The sequence below is a fragment of the Poecilia mexicana genome, unplaced genomic scaffold (assembly GCF_051168715.1).
Source record: "Poecilia mexicana isolate PSO_F unplaced genomic scaffold, ASM5116871v1 scaffold_4, whole genome shotgun sequence".
NCBI classification, from domain to species: Eukaryota; Metazoa; Chordata; class Actinopteri; order Cyprinodontiformes; family Poeciliidae; genus Poecilia; species Poecilia mexicana.
In genome coordinates this window covers 3,817,438-3,834,036 of record NW_028263373.1, presented here as the reverse complement: position 1 = coordinate 3,834,036, position 16,599 = coordinate 3,817,438, and the positions used below count along the sequence as shown (strand labels likewise).

Sequence of the window (16,599 nt, the reverse complement as noted above, 5' to 3'; positions counted from 1 at the left end):
TGAACAGAACACATATTTTTCTGCAGCATATAACTCCAGGAATTTGAATGCCGATAAGTTGACCAGACACATTTTAATTTGGGGGGGAAAAAATTAATAATTCACCTTCCTAAAGCCATAAAGCGTCACACTCCAAAATTACAGCTTATCCACTCAGCCAACTCTTTCCTGCTCCAACTTCTTTATGATGCTGGGTTTTCTTTTAGCCATGTCAAGATACCAAGTTTGCATTTGAGATCAATGTTAATAATAAGCTGTTGGCTCAACACATGTTGGCAAAACATGTGTTTTCTTGTCATAAAAACACAGTGAAATTCAGAGGTCTACAAAAACAAAACAAAACATGCAAGTTGTGTCTCAGTTGGTGGTCCTTAAATGAACAAGACTTGTCTTAAATGTTGTAATTTCAAAGTTTACTGAAGTGTTGTGATAAGTTCCTTCCATGCAGCATCATGAGCTGAACATGCTAGGCAGGCATCTCTTCAGCTGAAGAAGAAACATAACTGAATCTGTTTTGAAGTCTTGTGATACTTTCCTCATAAAGGAAGTTGAATTGTAAAGACTGCGGTGAATTTATTTATTTTTTTTTTTGTGGTCAGCCTTGATTTCTAATTGTACCGAAGTCTGAAGATGACTGAACTTGGCATCGTCTTTCTTGGCACCGGAGCACAGAGGAATCTTACACTTTAAATTACTGCCTGTATTAGCAGGAGTTTACAAGCATATACTTGACTTAAAATGAATCATTACAATACCTGGAAAAATGCAGGTTCCCTGGTACAATGTTGATCACAGTGGCACACCTGTTTGTCTGTTTTACTGTTAAGGATTGTTGTTTAGTAACCGTTCCAGCTTGTGTGTGTTTTTCCAGGACTTGGTCCGTAATGTTGACAGTCCTGGTTCACGTCCTCCTGATGCTGCTTGGTGAGTTTCCAGTTTCCAGTGTTGTGTTGTTGGATGTTTTCTGAAATCTTATTTGTGTTTTTTGAATGCAGAACTCTGGTCTTATATGTGGAGAACAGAAGTCAGAACCAGCATTCACCATTTTTAAGATGAAAATCTTATATTGAAACATCGTGTCTAAAATAACCATGTGTTTTTTGCATCCAGTCACATCAGAACCCTTAGTAACAGGGTCCTACCTCTGCTACATCTCATAATGATGTGGTCTTATGGTTAAAGTTCGGTAAGAGGCTGGATTTTAGCAATCATTCATTGTCAGGTAAAATAGAACAATTTCTTATGTTGCACCATTTTTCATCTCAATTATTTTCTTATAAAATGAATCATGTTTTACATCTTAAATTCTTCAAACTTGGCTGTTTGAAGAATTTAAGACGTTCTTCAAACACCCAAGTGACAAACTATGGCATCCTGTTTACATGCTTTCTGTCTTTCTAAGATGTTTGGACGCATGGATTTTAATAGCAACTTTTAACAATACTGGGGGGAAAAAAATCTAGCACCGTAAATACTCTCAAAGCTAAATAAAAAACCTAAACTCATAAGAAGTTAAAATGTTGTAAAGAGTCAAATTGAAGCAGGTTAATGGCTGAAAACATAAACGTGTTAGAATGGCCTAGTCAAAGTGAGACTGGGGGAAAAAAAAAAAAAAAACTTCACAGATTTCCTCTGTTCAGTCTGACTGAATTTGGGCTTTTTTGTAAAGAACGGACAATAATTTTATTCTGCAGATGTGCAAAACTACCTGATACCTAAATGGATATGCTAACATACATATGAAACTGAACTCTAAAAAAATGTATTATACCTTTTTATACCATGAAAAATTGAAGAATCAACTTGAACTTTAAACAAGATTTCAGTCCTATTCTGTGAGAAGTTAATGTAGAACCACTTTGTGGTCAACAGTGAGACATGAGTGAGTGGTAATAATGTTTTTTTATTAAATTGTCAGGATGAAAAAAAGCATCACACTCTGTTCTTCAAAATAAGGACTCATCTTGCAACCTGTGTTTTGTCGGTTTGAATCCTCTTGCTGTACGACTCAGTCCTTGGACTAGACACTTCTCACTCTGTGGCTACAATTTATCTTCCCAACATCAGCGTGTGAATGACTGAATGGAGCTTAAAGTCCTCTGGACTGGATAAAACGCTCTAAAAATACAAGCCACTCCCCAATTATTTAGAATGCAAACTTATATGTATGGCATGACAGAAATACAATGTTTGGAAATATGTAAGAGATGGAATGAAAAGAAGTATACAGACAAAGTCTAAAACTGTCTTTGACTTCGGTTTATGTATTCATTTACTAGTAGAATTTGACATAGGCTATACAATATATAAAAATATATACCTTGACCTTTCGAAATGACCTAATCTTTTAAAATATAAAAAGCCACCAACTATTATTCTTTTGAAACTGTTGACCCTTTCTACTCTCCTTTCTCTCTGTGTTTAGCTGTTCAGTGTTTGCGACCTGGAGCTCCCGTTCATTCAGTCGCCCTGGACGTCCCCTGGCAAGATGAGGTGTGCTGTGACTCACCTACTGCTTACACTTATATAGAAGAAGGGACAAGCCAGTCTGATGTAAACCTCCCACAGTCTCCACGCTGCAAATTTAGGAGCTCCTCAGCTGAATCAAAACCTCCAGTGTCTCTAGGCGGTAAGAGTTTACGTTCAAAATATTGTCTGTTTGTGTGGCAGTGAGTGAAACGTTCCAGTAAGAGGTTATGATGCCATGCACTCACGGCATCAGGGTCTCAACTGTGCATAACAGTAGGCTGGAAGTATTTTTTTTATTGACTGTTCAACACCAAACCTACCTCAGGTGTTATTTTAATCTCATCTGGCCAGAGCACAGTTGTAGGTACACTCCTCCGTGAACAGAAACACAAATAACCACAAGTAATGTTAACCTCTCCTTTTCTACACATTCATTCTTTATTCAAGTCAAACTCTCATAAAATTACTAAAAAGCTCAATTTTAATCTGATCTTACCAAAGAATATGTTTCAGTTAAAGCCCCAGTAGCATTTAATACATTCCACATCTTTCTATTTGTGATAGTACGACAAAAAAAGGCATGCCTCCCAAACAACTTGTCAGCAAAAATATTCTCAGTGGAACATTTTACCAATTAAACAATTAAAGCCTCCCATTGTGTATCTAAAAACGCATTTATTGCAAAGTTTGTACCAAGGCTGTAAGAAAGTGCAGAAAATGCTGAAAGTGAGTTCACAATTTGAAAAGAACTTATCTTATGAAGAGAAACTATCTTGTTGTTCTGTTTTTGACTGCAACATCAAAGTCTGGTGTGATCAACATGTGTGCTGGCAGGCACAGGCAGGTTTTGGATGATTATATGTTGAATGGACTTAACTACCAAGTCAAATGAGTCTTTTTTTTGTCTTTGATTGAAATGTTCCAAACATCAACCTGACATGACCTCTCTGGAGGATTACTTTTTCTTTCTTTAGGTCTGTAGTAAAAATAAATAAATAAAAAATAAGTAAAATAAAATAAATAAATTTACACTGCAAGCACTGTTTGATTGCTTGCAGTATAGAAGAGATAGGAAGGTTCAGTGAGTGAGACAGGAATCCATTCAGTTGAGTCATTATGAAATACTCAGCTCATTTTGCACATGTGGTGGTGGAGAAGCTTGTGGGTTTTCTTTAAATCGATCTGTAAAAAGCTGTGATGCACAAGAGCTCGGAGTTTAATGGCGAACAATTAAAGCCTCCCATTGTGTATCTAACTGCTTCCTCAGACCCGTAAACAGTTTGGGCTTAACAGCTGATCTGACACACCAGGAACAGGGATCACAGGAGAGGATTTACTAGGAGTCAAGATCCCATGTTTACGTAATTTAAATCTAGGCAGCTATAAAATCTCAGACGTGATCAATGTTACAGCTGGTTAAAAGTTGAACATTCCCATCTGTTTCCTGGAGAATGTAGATCCTTTCCAATGTTCCCAAATCCTGCATGTTTAATGACAGAGGTTAAAAGCTGAAAAGAAAAACATTTCTGTGTTCCAGCATGTCTTGACATCTCTTTGCTTTTAAGCACTTCATTCAAAGGAGTTGACTTTATCTTGGTTACAATGTTAGTGTCCCAACTGCACTAGATGAAAGACTTGTACTTACGTTTAGTGTGAGAAAAGACCCATATTTATATCTAAATTTCAGATGTATTGCAAATTGGACAAATACACCAATTTTTATCAGGATAGGATTACCATGCACAGCTTGTTATTGTAACTGTGCAAATATTTTTGGCTTAAAATCAGTCAAAGCATCATAGTATTGAGTCACCACCCGACTGAGCCTCCACTTGGATCTTTGCTGAATCTGCAATTATCATTCAGCTGCCAACAAGTTATTTAACCTCAGCTGGTACATTGAGTAGCTTCTCATTTCTTCTGATTTCAAGATCTGAGACCTTCAGCTGCAGGTCCCAAAGGGGTAATATGCAAATGTGGTTTCTTGTCAGGCACCTGTTTGGACGTTCTGTGCGGATTTGATGAATCCTGGTCAAATTTAACTTGTGATCTTAAGTCCAGTGGCCTGTCATCTGGTATGATGAAGCCCATTCGTGTGGCAGTCAGCCTCCAGCAGATGTAAGTATAAACTTGTGTTCTGGTTTTTGAAAGTGCCTGAATGTGTACTTGTTTGTGGTTGAGTGTTTCCTGACCTCTCACAGCTGTTTACTTTGGTCAGTGGTGGGGAAAATGTGAGGTATAACAGTTAACCAACCTGATACAGCGTGGAATATGATGCACAGCTGCTAAGAGTGCATTTATTTATTTATTTATTTTTCATTTTTAGAACATTTCAAATTATTCACAGCAAGAAAACTATTTTTGTTGTCACATGATTTGAAATGTTCCTGTCAAAAGTAACTTTTTTTCACATGTTTGCAGGCTTACGAGAACATTTAGTTTGTAACACGTTCAACGTCTTCGATCAAAGTCCTTATAATAAAATTTGCTCCTCTCTCCAGCTCTCCGGAAAACGACACAGATTACCATGCGTCTGAACATCAGGTTGTGTGTGATGCAGAGGATTCACTCATGTGCTCAATTCATCTCAATTCAACAAGAATCTCTGCCGTTCGGCTAACGGTCAATGTCTCCAATGTTTTGGCTCCACCGGTTTTGCTGAGAATTTCTCCCAGATCTGGTAAGAAAGAATGATACAAAAAGTGTGTTGTATCATTTGTTTGACAGATAAATGTTATATAACTAATATTACTTTAGATCCAGTGAATGGGATAAGTTTAATTTATTTGAATCGGTAAACAAATTGATACACTAAACCTCACCAATGAGGTAAACATTATGACCCCTAGCTTAATATTTCGATAGTCCACTGTTTTGCTGCCAGAATAGCACCAACTCATCAACGGATGGACTCCACTTCTTTGGCATTTTGGGCTACAGCAGCTTGTCTTTTTGATCAGGTCACACCTTCGATCCTGAGGACTGAAATGAGCCGCAGCTATTTTTTCTTGCTTCTAACACATCAACTTTGAGAACAAAAACAATCAATCAGACTTAAGTTCTTCCACTTGAAGAAGGGATAATCAGTGTTATTCACAGTAAAGTTTCAGGGACTTCAGAAGATGACAAGAAGCCTGGTAATCTAAGTATGTGGATTCTGTATTTTATCTCTTTACCATTTAGCCATACATCATACATAATAGTTTTAATCAAGGGGAGCTGCACAGTGCTTGTGTGTTTGTCTAACCTGACAATTGCAAAATTTGAATCACTTCACCAATTGGTAATTAGTAAGGTTTTCACGGGACTTATTTTATCTGAAGGGTTTGATGTACTGAATAGACTCTCTTTGTATAATGGATGAGTTGAGAAATCGTGCCTTGAAGCAGAAACATACTTAAAAACACTAAAGCTCATTCCAGCTACTTTGAATGTACAACCATGTTTCTTTATGTTCATTACTGTAAAGGATCAAAGCGGGATGTTCCCAGCAATGATCCTTTTTCAAAGGTCAAGAGCTTCGAGTTTATGTAACCTTCTGTGTTTGGACTGCTGATGTTTGTTCTTGTGGAGCATTCACCCTATACACGCTGAATCTGGACAGATAAAGTTGCAGGCGTGAATGGAATACAGCTTAGAGCTGCCTGGTGAAAGCCTTGGGCATTTCCAAGTGCATGGCCACAATGAAGCGGTGAGAACTACACAGTGATAAACAAAGACTTAACATGCACTGTTTGTTCAAGCAGTCAGCTTCAATCTTATATATCAATTACTTATATATATATATATATATATATATATATATTAGGGCTGTTGTAAACGAATATTTTAGTAATCGAGTAATCTATCGATTATTCTTACGATTAATCGAGTAATCGGATAAAAAAAAATTATAAAATGAAATATTGGTAAATCTGGCATAATACCGGTGTTACTATCAGATATCAATATCAGTCCAATTGTTCACATTTGAGCATCCCTAACAGTTTCTTTCTTGTAGTTTAGAAAACTAACCTGTAACAATAATAGCTCACTTTCTAAGTTAACCAAAAGAAAAGTTATAGAAAAATCTGAAATTATATTGAATTTAATAACAAAGAGGCAGGCTCACAAATATGCTTATAAAAAATGTCTACAATCCAGCTTTTAGTTTATGTATTCATCTTCAGTGAGTTTAATAGATTAATTAAACTCACCTTGCCACCTAACCTGTCACGCTTTGGGTTTGAAAATACGGGAAATGCCGCCTGGAGTGGGAGGAGAGGGCGAATGAACGAACATGGGGTGGAGGGGAGGAAATAGACCAGCGGACTGACGAACCGTTAGACCGGGGGACGAACACGGGGGGAAGCAATACGGGATATTTACGACACCTTCACTGGTCACACTCAGAAACTCATCTACCAGCCATGTACGATGCGCTCCGCCACCCGTTTCTTCAGACCGGGATATGAAATTTATTGTGCGGTTCGTCGGTAAAGCTACATTTACACGGTAAGCATCAGCTACTCAGCCGCCCGCCCTGTTCAGTCTATCCGCTCACCTCAGCGCTCTTCCCGCCGTTCGCTTTCAACCAGCAGCCCCGGAGGAGAAATGCTGCCGTACTCCAGGGATTCCCCCAGTCATTTTAAGGATGCTTATCGGTTCCCCAAAAACGATAAAAAGTCGGGCATTATCATCAATCAATAAAATCCCCACGGGCCAATCTTGCAGATTGGACTTTATGCCGCTGAGACTTAGCTTTTGTCAACAACTCAGAGGCGGAAGTGAGAGCTCCGCGCAACGCAAATGAAGTCCCGGCCGGAACACGGTGCGCTAACTAATAAAACATAAATTAACGAAGCTTCGAGGCAGGTAAATTTTCCTCGAGGAATTTTAGTAATCGAGGTACTCGAATCATTCGAGGAATCGTTTCAGCCCTAATATATATATATATATATATATACTTTTTTTGATAAATAAACCAAAGTTGTGCATTTTGTTAAACCTGACATACCACTGACGAAAGCAGCAAGTCTTAGTTCAACAGTCAACTACCTTATAGGTAGTTGATGCGCCAAACACTAATTCAGTCTGGACTGAGTATCACAATACAACCTTCATCTTTCTACTCTATAATTTAAGTATTTGCAGCTGCAGTAAACTAGATTGAGAATTAAAAAAAATCTGGATGTCTATCCATCCAGGTGCTGTTGTCTATCTCAATCTGGATATCTTTACCTATAAAAAGAAGAATGGCATGTCTGTATGTTTTTGAACAAGTTGGGATACTTTGCTTTCAGTATTGCATATTGCATGTTTTGCTAATGTTTTGCAGACCTGTGTGTGTATTTTACTGCCGCTGTGATCTTTGACTACTTCTTATTATTGTCTGTGACAATTCTTTTCTTCAGCTTTCTAATAAATATCACTTGATTAAAGTGCAGAATATGACCATCAGTAAACAAAACACATTTCTCACTCCCACCATTTTACCACTTTTGTTTTTATCAACATGCCCTCTGCTGAAAACCCCCATCATGCCTTTTAAATATATGTGAAATGTTGTCATGGAAACAAATGCTTAGCTTAGGCCTATGTGTGAGTGATTATTGTTTTTTTCCCTATGCCTTATGAAAAGCCTGTTGAATTAGCTATTACTACAGCAGAATAAATGAGACAAACAACTGCTGCATAGCACACAGCATGCAGATTCTGAGACATTAAGATTATTAGAATATGAGGGACAAAGACATGTTTAATAAGTCTCGTGGAGCTGAATGATCCTGCATTTGAGAAGGCAATAATATCACATCTACTAAGATTCCATATAAAAATGAACATGTTGGGTGGAAAAGGGCTTTCCCATCACTAATGCTTGAGTTGTCTGGAGAAGACACACTAGTTATGTGTTAAGCTCAAGGTCCATGTCGATATACAGTGAGTCTCAAATGTGTAAACACTTAGCAACAATTTATTGCTAGGTTTTTTTGATGTGAAACATTTTTTACTATGAATGTGACAACTATCCTTTATAATCAACTAAAAATGTATAAAAAATATGTGGAAAAACAAATTAAATAAATATGAGCAGCAAATATATACTGTGAAAAGTAGTTTAGGCTTTGAATAGGATTATATGTGTTAAGGCAAAAAAAACTTTATATTGGGGTGAGGCTATGTTTAATAGCAAGGTGTCAGGAATATGTTGATTTAAATGTAACTGATAATGTTAATGCAGTATTCAGCAATGTTTTTTCTGTTGAATGTTTGAATATTTTTGATGTTGTGCACGTCTGCTCTGTGTGACTATGAGATTTTTATTTATTTATGTCAGCGTACGCAGAACTGTGAGTGTGGAAATACGAGGCACTTGTTGTTCTCCAAATTCCAACCTAACCTTTGAATAATGTGATGCTGAATTATTCGGCCTCGTTATTTTGTTTATTCAAAGCACTGTGTTTAGCGTGCGTGCACTGATTCTTAAATGCTAGAAGATAATAGCAAGTCTTTACTGTTAGCACAGCAGCATTTTTGGTTGGATTTCAAAACGCCACTTGTTTGACTTTATCTAGCCCTACATAACTATACATCAACATTTAACAATTTGAATTTATGCAAAGTTCATCAAGCCTTGCATAAAACATATTTGTGTATTGCTTCAGCATTATTGTTTTCTAGGCTTCTGACTTTTTCTTTATATTTACATTTTCAGAACCATCTTTTAACTAAACATAATTAACTGTAACCTACATTACTTAAATTTTAGATAAAACTACATTCTTTACAGATGCTTTCATCTTTATTTTACAAGGACCGCTTTTACTACAAATAAGATATTTTTCACTGTGCATGAATAACCATAAACACCTGTAATTAGTAGAGATTATTCAGTGTTTTTATACTTTATTCTGCTTTTCAAATCTTAAAAGAAAATTTAATGCTCTTGTTCTTTTTTCTATATTGTCAAATATAATTATAAATGTAAGTTGGCAACAATTATGACATCTGTGTACAGACACTCTTTCGTAGAGTTTTCAACATTATGTTCTTTATATGTTATTTGTTTATTTATGTATTTATTTTACAGTGAAACCAAGTCCTCCATTCAACCTGTCACACGTTCAGACTGTGGAGGGAGATCTCATTGTCAGCTGGAAAGAGCCATTAGACTTTAGTGATGATTTGCTGGCCTATGAAATCCGATATTCCCACGAAAATACCAACAAGAACACCCATAAAAACTGGCAGGTGGGTAGTCATTTGGTGAAATCTAGTTTTACATGGATGTATATCCGTGATCATCCTCTCTACTTTTTTCCAGGTGGTGTCTGCACTTGAAAAGCCCAATGTGTCACTGGATTTGAAACCCTTACTGAAATACGCCATCCAGGTTCGCTGCACCACCCAAACTCAGCTGTGGAGCGACTGGAGCGACCCCTACTATATCACCCTGAACAGTGAGGACTGCTAGTTTTTTTCTGTAGATTAATTTCATTTTAAAATATTTTTTATATTTTTTTTTTCTTTAAGCATTCATACTCCTTGAACTTTTTGAGTTATGTTGGAACCAAAACTAGTAATTCTGACTGTTGGGGTCTGAAATGCCTGCACTTTGTTTCCAATTCTGTTTTTGTCATTTAAAGAAATAACCTTTAGGTACAGGCAAGAGACTAAGGGCTTTTGGTGTGACTTGAACTTGCTTTTTAAAACTAAAAAAAAAAAAGATGGGGTCCAGCAGTTTCTGGGGATGTTGAGAAGGAGTCAAAATGCATCAACTGACCATATGCCATCATTTATTATGTAATTTCTGAACTATTGATTATCACCTGGAGCATTTTAAGAAAGATTTAAATCATTCAGAAGCATTTCACAGTATCATGCACTCTACACCATGTATAATAGATCTATCTTGGCATTTGTATTTATGTTGCATCAATGTTGCAGTGCACATACCTGGTTTATGTTGTGCAATCAATTGAATTACTGCAAGTGGAGACAGGTAGGTAAAATGGTGAATGCAACTGTTGAACTCAGTGGCTCAAGAGCCATAAACATAAAACACACCAGTACTGTATACGTTTTAACTAGAGGAAAACTACTGCCTTGTACTTCAGTGCAGTAAATGAACTTGTTTCATGTAGACACAGAACTCTATGCACCCCATGTTGAGTTGCTGTGCAACAGAGTTATGCTTTGCATCATTATTTCATGTTTACTGCCACTCGGCTCAACAAATGTTTGACAAGACTTAAAGAACATCAACACAAACAACAGGTGTTTCATGCAAATCATAAGTCTCATTCAGTACAAAACAGAAGTCTGACAATGTGATGACAGATCGGTATCAGTTGCCTATAGAACAACAACCACAGGCAGGTGTGACAGGGAATCCAGTACATCACCAATTACCAGGCCAACCTAGCAGCTGCAGCCTGCCTACGCTGAACATCTTCTTTAACTTTTTCTGAGGAAAAGCTAACAAAGGCTACACAACATCGAACAACCCACAGCAACTGGACCCTCGTTGTAGGAGAGCATGAGATGAGGTCTACCTTGAAGGCCATGTCAGTGGTCTGTGTTTCAGGCATGAGTAATGCCTGAAATCCCACTCTGATCCCTTACCTAAGAAACTAAGCATTTCTGGATTCAACGACTACAAATCAGAGGCGATGAAGTGTTTTAAAAAACTGGTCTGGGATCGTATTACAGCAAGTCCTCCCCAAACTCTGTTCATCCTTACAACGACTGCAGAAGCTCAGTTTGTTCCCACTAGAACCACTGACAGGAGATATGAGCGAATTAAGCTCTTATGTTATCAACTGGATGTAACTGAATCTCATGCATTTGGAGTTAATTAGACCCTTTGCCTTTCTTATAAAGTGTCCTGACATTTGTCAAAAGTTCTCTGGGGTGATGTGGTGGCACAGGGGTTAAGCACAACCCACGAGGCCTTAGTTCTTGACGTGGTTGTTGCAGGTTTGATTCCCGGCCTGGTGTCCGTTGCCCCATGTCCTCCCCCTTCTCTCATTAGCCACTTTCCTGTCAATTCACTATCAAATAAAGGTCACTAGAACCAATAAAACCTTTAAAAAAGTTCTCTAACCTATGTAGTTCTTGAATTCACCAATTAATCCTTATTGCATCTTGTATTAGTTCACATTTTCAGGGCAAAATTTCATGTGTAAAAAGCTTAAAAAATATTTCACATGTTTCCCTGTGTGCAGAAGTGAGCTACATCCCTCAAATGGTAGTGGCGCGAGCCGGCGATAATGTAACGGTTTATTGTGTGCTAAACGGCCAGAGCGCCAACGCAAATACGGCCATGTGGTCCCTCAACCGAAGGGTGCCGCTTGATCCCAGTTTGTATCATCCTGTCAACCAGCGGGTAAGAAAAAGCACTCTATCAAATTCTTTAAGGGTTGGATTTATTTATTTGTATTTTGCTATTTAAACAACACAGTCTAGACATGACATGTATCTCTCTGGACATTTATTGTTTTACATATTTTAAATCTAACATAGGTCAGCCAGATCACATTCACAGCTTCAGAGACTGGGTTGTCTGACCTGCTGACCTGCACACAGGAGTGGAATATTCCTTATAGCAAGATCTACGTGGAAGGTGAGTTTTGTTACCGCAATAACAAGCTGAACTGAATGATATTTACTTATTGACCCTAAATCATGGGTGTCTTGTTCCAGTCTTCAAAAAGTTAGGGTTAATGTCCTGCCATCTTTAGATGTGTCTCTGCTCCAGTTAGGGCTGTTGTAAACGAATATTTTAGTAATCGAGTAATCTATCGATTATTCTTACGATTAATCGAGTAATCGGATAAAAAAAATTATAAAATGAAATATTGGTAAATCTGGCATAATACCGGTGTTACTATCAGATATCAATATCAGTCCAATTTTTCATATTTGAGCATCCCTAACAGTTGCTTTTTTGTAGTTTAGAAAACTAGCCTGTAACAATAATAGCTCACTTTCTAAGTTAACCAGAAGAAAAGTTATAGAAAAATCTGAAATTATATTGAATTTAATAACAAAGAGGCAGGCTCACAAATATGCTTGTAAAAAATGTCTACAATCCAGCTTTTAGTTTATGTATTCATCTTCAGTGAGTTTAATAGATTAATTAAACTCACCTTGCCACCTAACCTGTCACGCTTTGGGTTTGAAAATACGGGAAATGCCGCCTGGAGTGGGAGGAGAGGGCGAATGAACGAACGTAAGATGGGGTGGAGGGGAAGAAATAGACCAGCGGACTGACGAACCGTTAGACCGGGGGACGAACACGGGGGGAAGCAATACGGGATATTTACGACACCTTCACTGGTCACACTCAGAAACTCATCTACCAGCCATGTACGATGCGCTCCGCCACCCGTTTCTTCAGACCGGGATATGAAATTTATTGTGCGGTTCGTCGGTAAAGCTACATTTACACGGTAAGCATCAGCTACTCAGCCGCCCGCCCTGTTCAGGCTATCCGCTCACCTCAGCGCTCTTCCCGCCGTTCGCTTTCAACCAGCAGCCCCGGAGGAGAAATGCTGCCGTACTCCAGGCATTCCCCCAGTCATTTTAAGGATGCTTATTGGTTCCCCAAAAACGATAAAAAGTCGGGCATTATCATCAATCAATAAAATCCCCACGGGCCAATCTTGAAGATTGGACTTTATGCCGCTGAGACTTGGCTTTTGTCAACAACTCAGAGGCGGAAGTGAGAGCTCCGCGCAACACAAATGAAGTCCCGGCCGGAACACGGTGCGCTAACTAATAAAACATAAATTAACGAAGCTTCGAGGCAGGTAAATTTTCCTCGAGGAATTTTAGTAATCGAGGTACTCGAATCATTCGAGGAATCGTTTCAGCCCTAAAGGTAACGCTGTGGGGTAGTTCTGAGAGTTTCCGGATGGTAATGCACCACATTATTTTGTGTCTTGGTTAGTGATTCTGGCTAATTTGATTCACGCAACATGTTTTTACCAATACTGAGATGTGAAATTAGCTGTAAATTTAACCACACTTGGACTGACAGATATTTATTTTAGCACATCCAAATTCAAAACTACTGGGCTTTATTTGCAACGAGTGCATCAGTGTCTTTGATTTTAAGAACACATGGTCTATTATTTACGTTAGCATAATTGGGACATTGTTAAAAAGAAAATTAAAAAAATAAAACCGACTCGAAATGACTGTGGGACTGTGGGACTCGCTTAATAGCGAGTCCCACAGGACTCGCTATGAAGCCCTAGAGGTCAGCCCGCAGACCAATAGGACTCGATATGAGCCCTAGAGGTCAGCCCGGAGACAAACAGGACTCGCTATGAAGCCCTAGAGGTCAGCCCGTAGACCAACAGGACTCGCTATGAAGCCCTAGAGGTCAGCCCGCAGACCAATAGGACTCGCTATAAACCCTACAGGTCAGCCCGGAGACAAACAGGACTCGCTATGAAGCCCTAGAGGTCAGCCCGTAGACCAACAGGACTCGCTATGAAGCCCTAGAGGTCAGCCCGCAGACCAATAGGACTCGCTATAAACCCTACAGGTCAGCCCGGAGACAAACAGGACTCGCTATGAAGCCCTAGAGGTCAGCCCGTAGACCAACAGGACTCGCTATGAAGCCCTAGAGGTCAGCCCGTAGACCAACAGGACTCGCTATGAAGCCCTAGAGGTCAGCCCGTAGACCAATTGGACTCGCTATGAGCCCTAGAGGTCAGCCAGTAGACAAACTGGACTCGCTATCAACCCTTGAGGTCAGCCCGTAGACCAACAGGACTCGCTATGAGCCCTAGAGGTCAGCCCGTAGACCAACAGGACTCGCTAAGAAGACTAGAGGTCAGCCCGTAGACCAACAGGACTCGCTAGGAACACTAGAGGTCAGCCCGGAGACCAACAAGACTCGCTATGAACCCTAGAGGAAAGCCCGGAGACCAACAAGACTCGCTATGAAGCCCTAGAGGTCAGCCCGTAGACCAACAAGCCTCGCTATGAAGCCCTAGAGGTCAGCCCGTAGACCAACAGGACTCGCTATGAGCCCTAGAGGTCAGCCCGTAGACCAACAGGAGTTGCTATGAGCCCTAGAGGTCAGCCGGTAGACCAACAGGACTCGCTATGAAGCCCTAGAGGTCAGCCCGTAGACCAACAGGACTCACGATGAGCCCTAGAGGTCAGACCGTAGACCAACAGGACTCACTATGAAGCCCTAGAGGTCAGCCCATAGACCAACAGGAGTTGCTATGAGCCCTAGAGGTCAGCCGTTAGACCAACAGGACTCGCCATGAAGCCCTAGAGGTCAGCCCGTAGACCAACAGGACTCACGATGAGCCCTAGAGGTCAGACTGTAGACCAACAGGACTCACGATGAGCCCTAGAGGTCAGACCGTAGACCAACAGGACTCACGATGAGCCCTAGAGGTCAGACTGTAGACCAACAGGACTCACTATGAAGCCCTAGAGGTCAGACCGTAGACCAACAGGACTCACGATGAGCCCTAGAGGTCAGACCGTAGACCAACAGGACTCACTATGAAGCCCTAGAGGTCAGCCCGTAGACCAACAGGACTCACGATGAGCCCTAGACGTCAGACCGTAGACCAACAGGACTCGCTATGAAGCCCTAGAGGTCAGCCCGTAGACCAACAGGACTCAGGATGAGCCCTAGACGTCAGACCGTAGACCAACAGGACTCGCTATGAAGCCCTACAGGTTCACTTTATTTAGAAGTACCATCTTTCAACCCAATACCTTAGAGTTCCTGTTTGGTACATTTTCAGAAGTGTGTTGCAGACGCCTCCTATCACACGTCTGAATGGATGTGGCTTCTTTTGTGGGTGGTCTGAAACCCACTGGCTGTCGTTGTGGGTTTCCTCTTCAGATGGCTGCTGGTTTTGTTGTTCCACTATGTCCCTCAGCCTTTTGTTCAGCTCTTCCTTGTCATGCTCCATGTTTGCATTTTCCTTCTCTAAGAAGGAGTTTAACTGCTCAAAGACAGAGTTTTTCTGCTGCAGGACGCTGTATTTCTCCTCCAAGGTGGTGTTTTTCTCCTCCAAGTTGGTGTTTTTCCCCTCCAGGGCGGCGTTTTCCTCCTTCAGGGCGTTGTTTGTCTCTTCCAGATTGTTGATTTCCAGCTTCAGGTTGATGTTCTCTTCCTCCAGAACCCTGAATTTCTGCTTCAGTGTGGTAATTTCTTTGTCATAGTCGGTGTTTTTTTTGTCCATGGATGTGTTTATCTGCTGCAGTGTGGCGTTATTTTCTTCTAAAGTTCTGTTTCTGTCAATCAATTTTTTTAATTCTTGGTCTTTATCCTTAACAAGCTTTTCTTTTTGAAGTGCTGCTTGTTGTAAATGCATGACTTCAAATTTTAACTCCTCATTTACTTTAGTTAGTGCGTGTGTCTCGGTGGCCATCCTGCCGACATCTTCTAAGATGTTACGGAGTTTCTGTGTCTCTCTCGCTAACATCTGCTGTGTTTCATCTTCCTTGGAATCAAAAGACGACATCTTACTGCTCTGACTCATGTTTAATGCTCTGTCTGGACAAATCGTTTTCAATCTCTTGTTGGGATACAATCCTTCTTCTTCCTCTCAAGGTTCTGCAATGGTTATGACAGTAGAATTCAAGAGTGCAGCTTTTTGTCACTCTTTGTGACATCATATTGCGTGATGTCACAAATTGATGTCACTACCTCAGCAGAACAACTAGAAAACTGCTGAAGTTTGAATAAAAACAAACTTTACGGCTGAATGCAGCTCAGTTAAGCTGATGGCCATTGGAGACAGTTCAGCTGGTAAAATATCACCAAAGCTGAAATCCACACTTGGGAGACAGCGGCTCTTGAGGACAATGGACTGGCACAGCAGGGTGCCAGAACCAACTGTCAAAAGAAAAGTTTGAGCCCGAAAACAGAAAAAGGGGAAACGGGCGAGCGTGTTACCCAACTGGTGCCTATGAAGCCACCAATTCTGACTCTCTTTCTGGCTAATGTCCGCTCACTGGATAAGATATTGGATTTGTTACATCTGAGGGTGAGAGTTTCTGCAGAGATGGACTGTGCCATTCTTTGCCTAACGTAAACCTGGCTTAACAGCAACATGCCGTTGAGCCTTCCAGATTAACAGTATTCAGTTATTCCAAGCGGAC

The 16,599-nt window shown here is 40.0% G+C and overlaps 1 protein-coding gene across 1 annotated transcript in view; it reads left to right on the top strand.

The window, feature by feature from the left end:
• lepr (leptin receptor) overlaps positions 1-16,599 on the top strand; it is a 36,752-nt gene that overhangs the window by 4,018 nt on the left and 16,135 nt on the right. Inside the window, exons 2-9 of the mRNA XM_088004826.1 lie at positions 872-924; positions 2,426-2,629; positions 4,461-4,587; positions 4,971-5,149; positions 9,539-9,699; positions 9,773-9,908; positions 11,676-11,836; positions 11,974-12,073. Of these exons, the coding sequence (XP_087860952.1) occupies positions 885-924; positions 2,426-2,629; positions 4,461-4,587; positions 4,971-5,149; positions 9,539-9,699; positions 9,773-9,908; positions 11,676-11,836; positions 11,974-12,073 (1,108 nt within the window). The 5' untranslated portion in view covers positions 872-884. The remainder of the gene's footprint in view (positions 1-871; positions 925-2,425; positions 2,630-4,460; positions 4,588-4,970; positions 5,150-9,538; positions 9,700-9,772; positions 9,909-11,675; positions 11,837-11,973; positions 12,074-16,599) is intronic.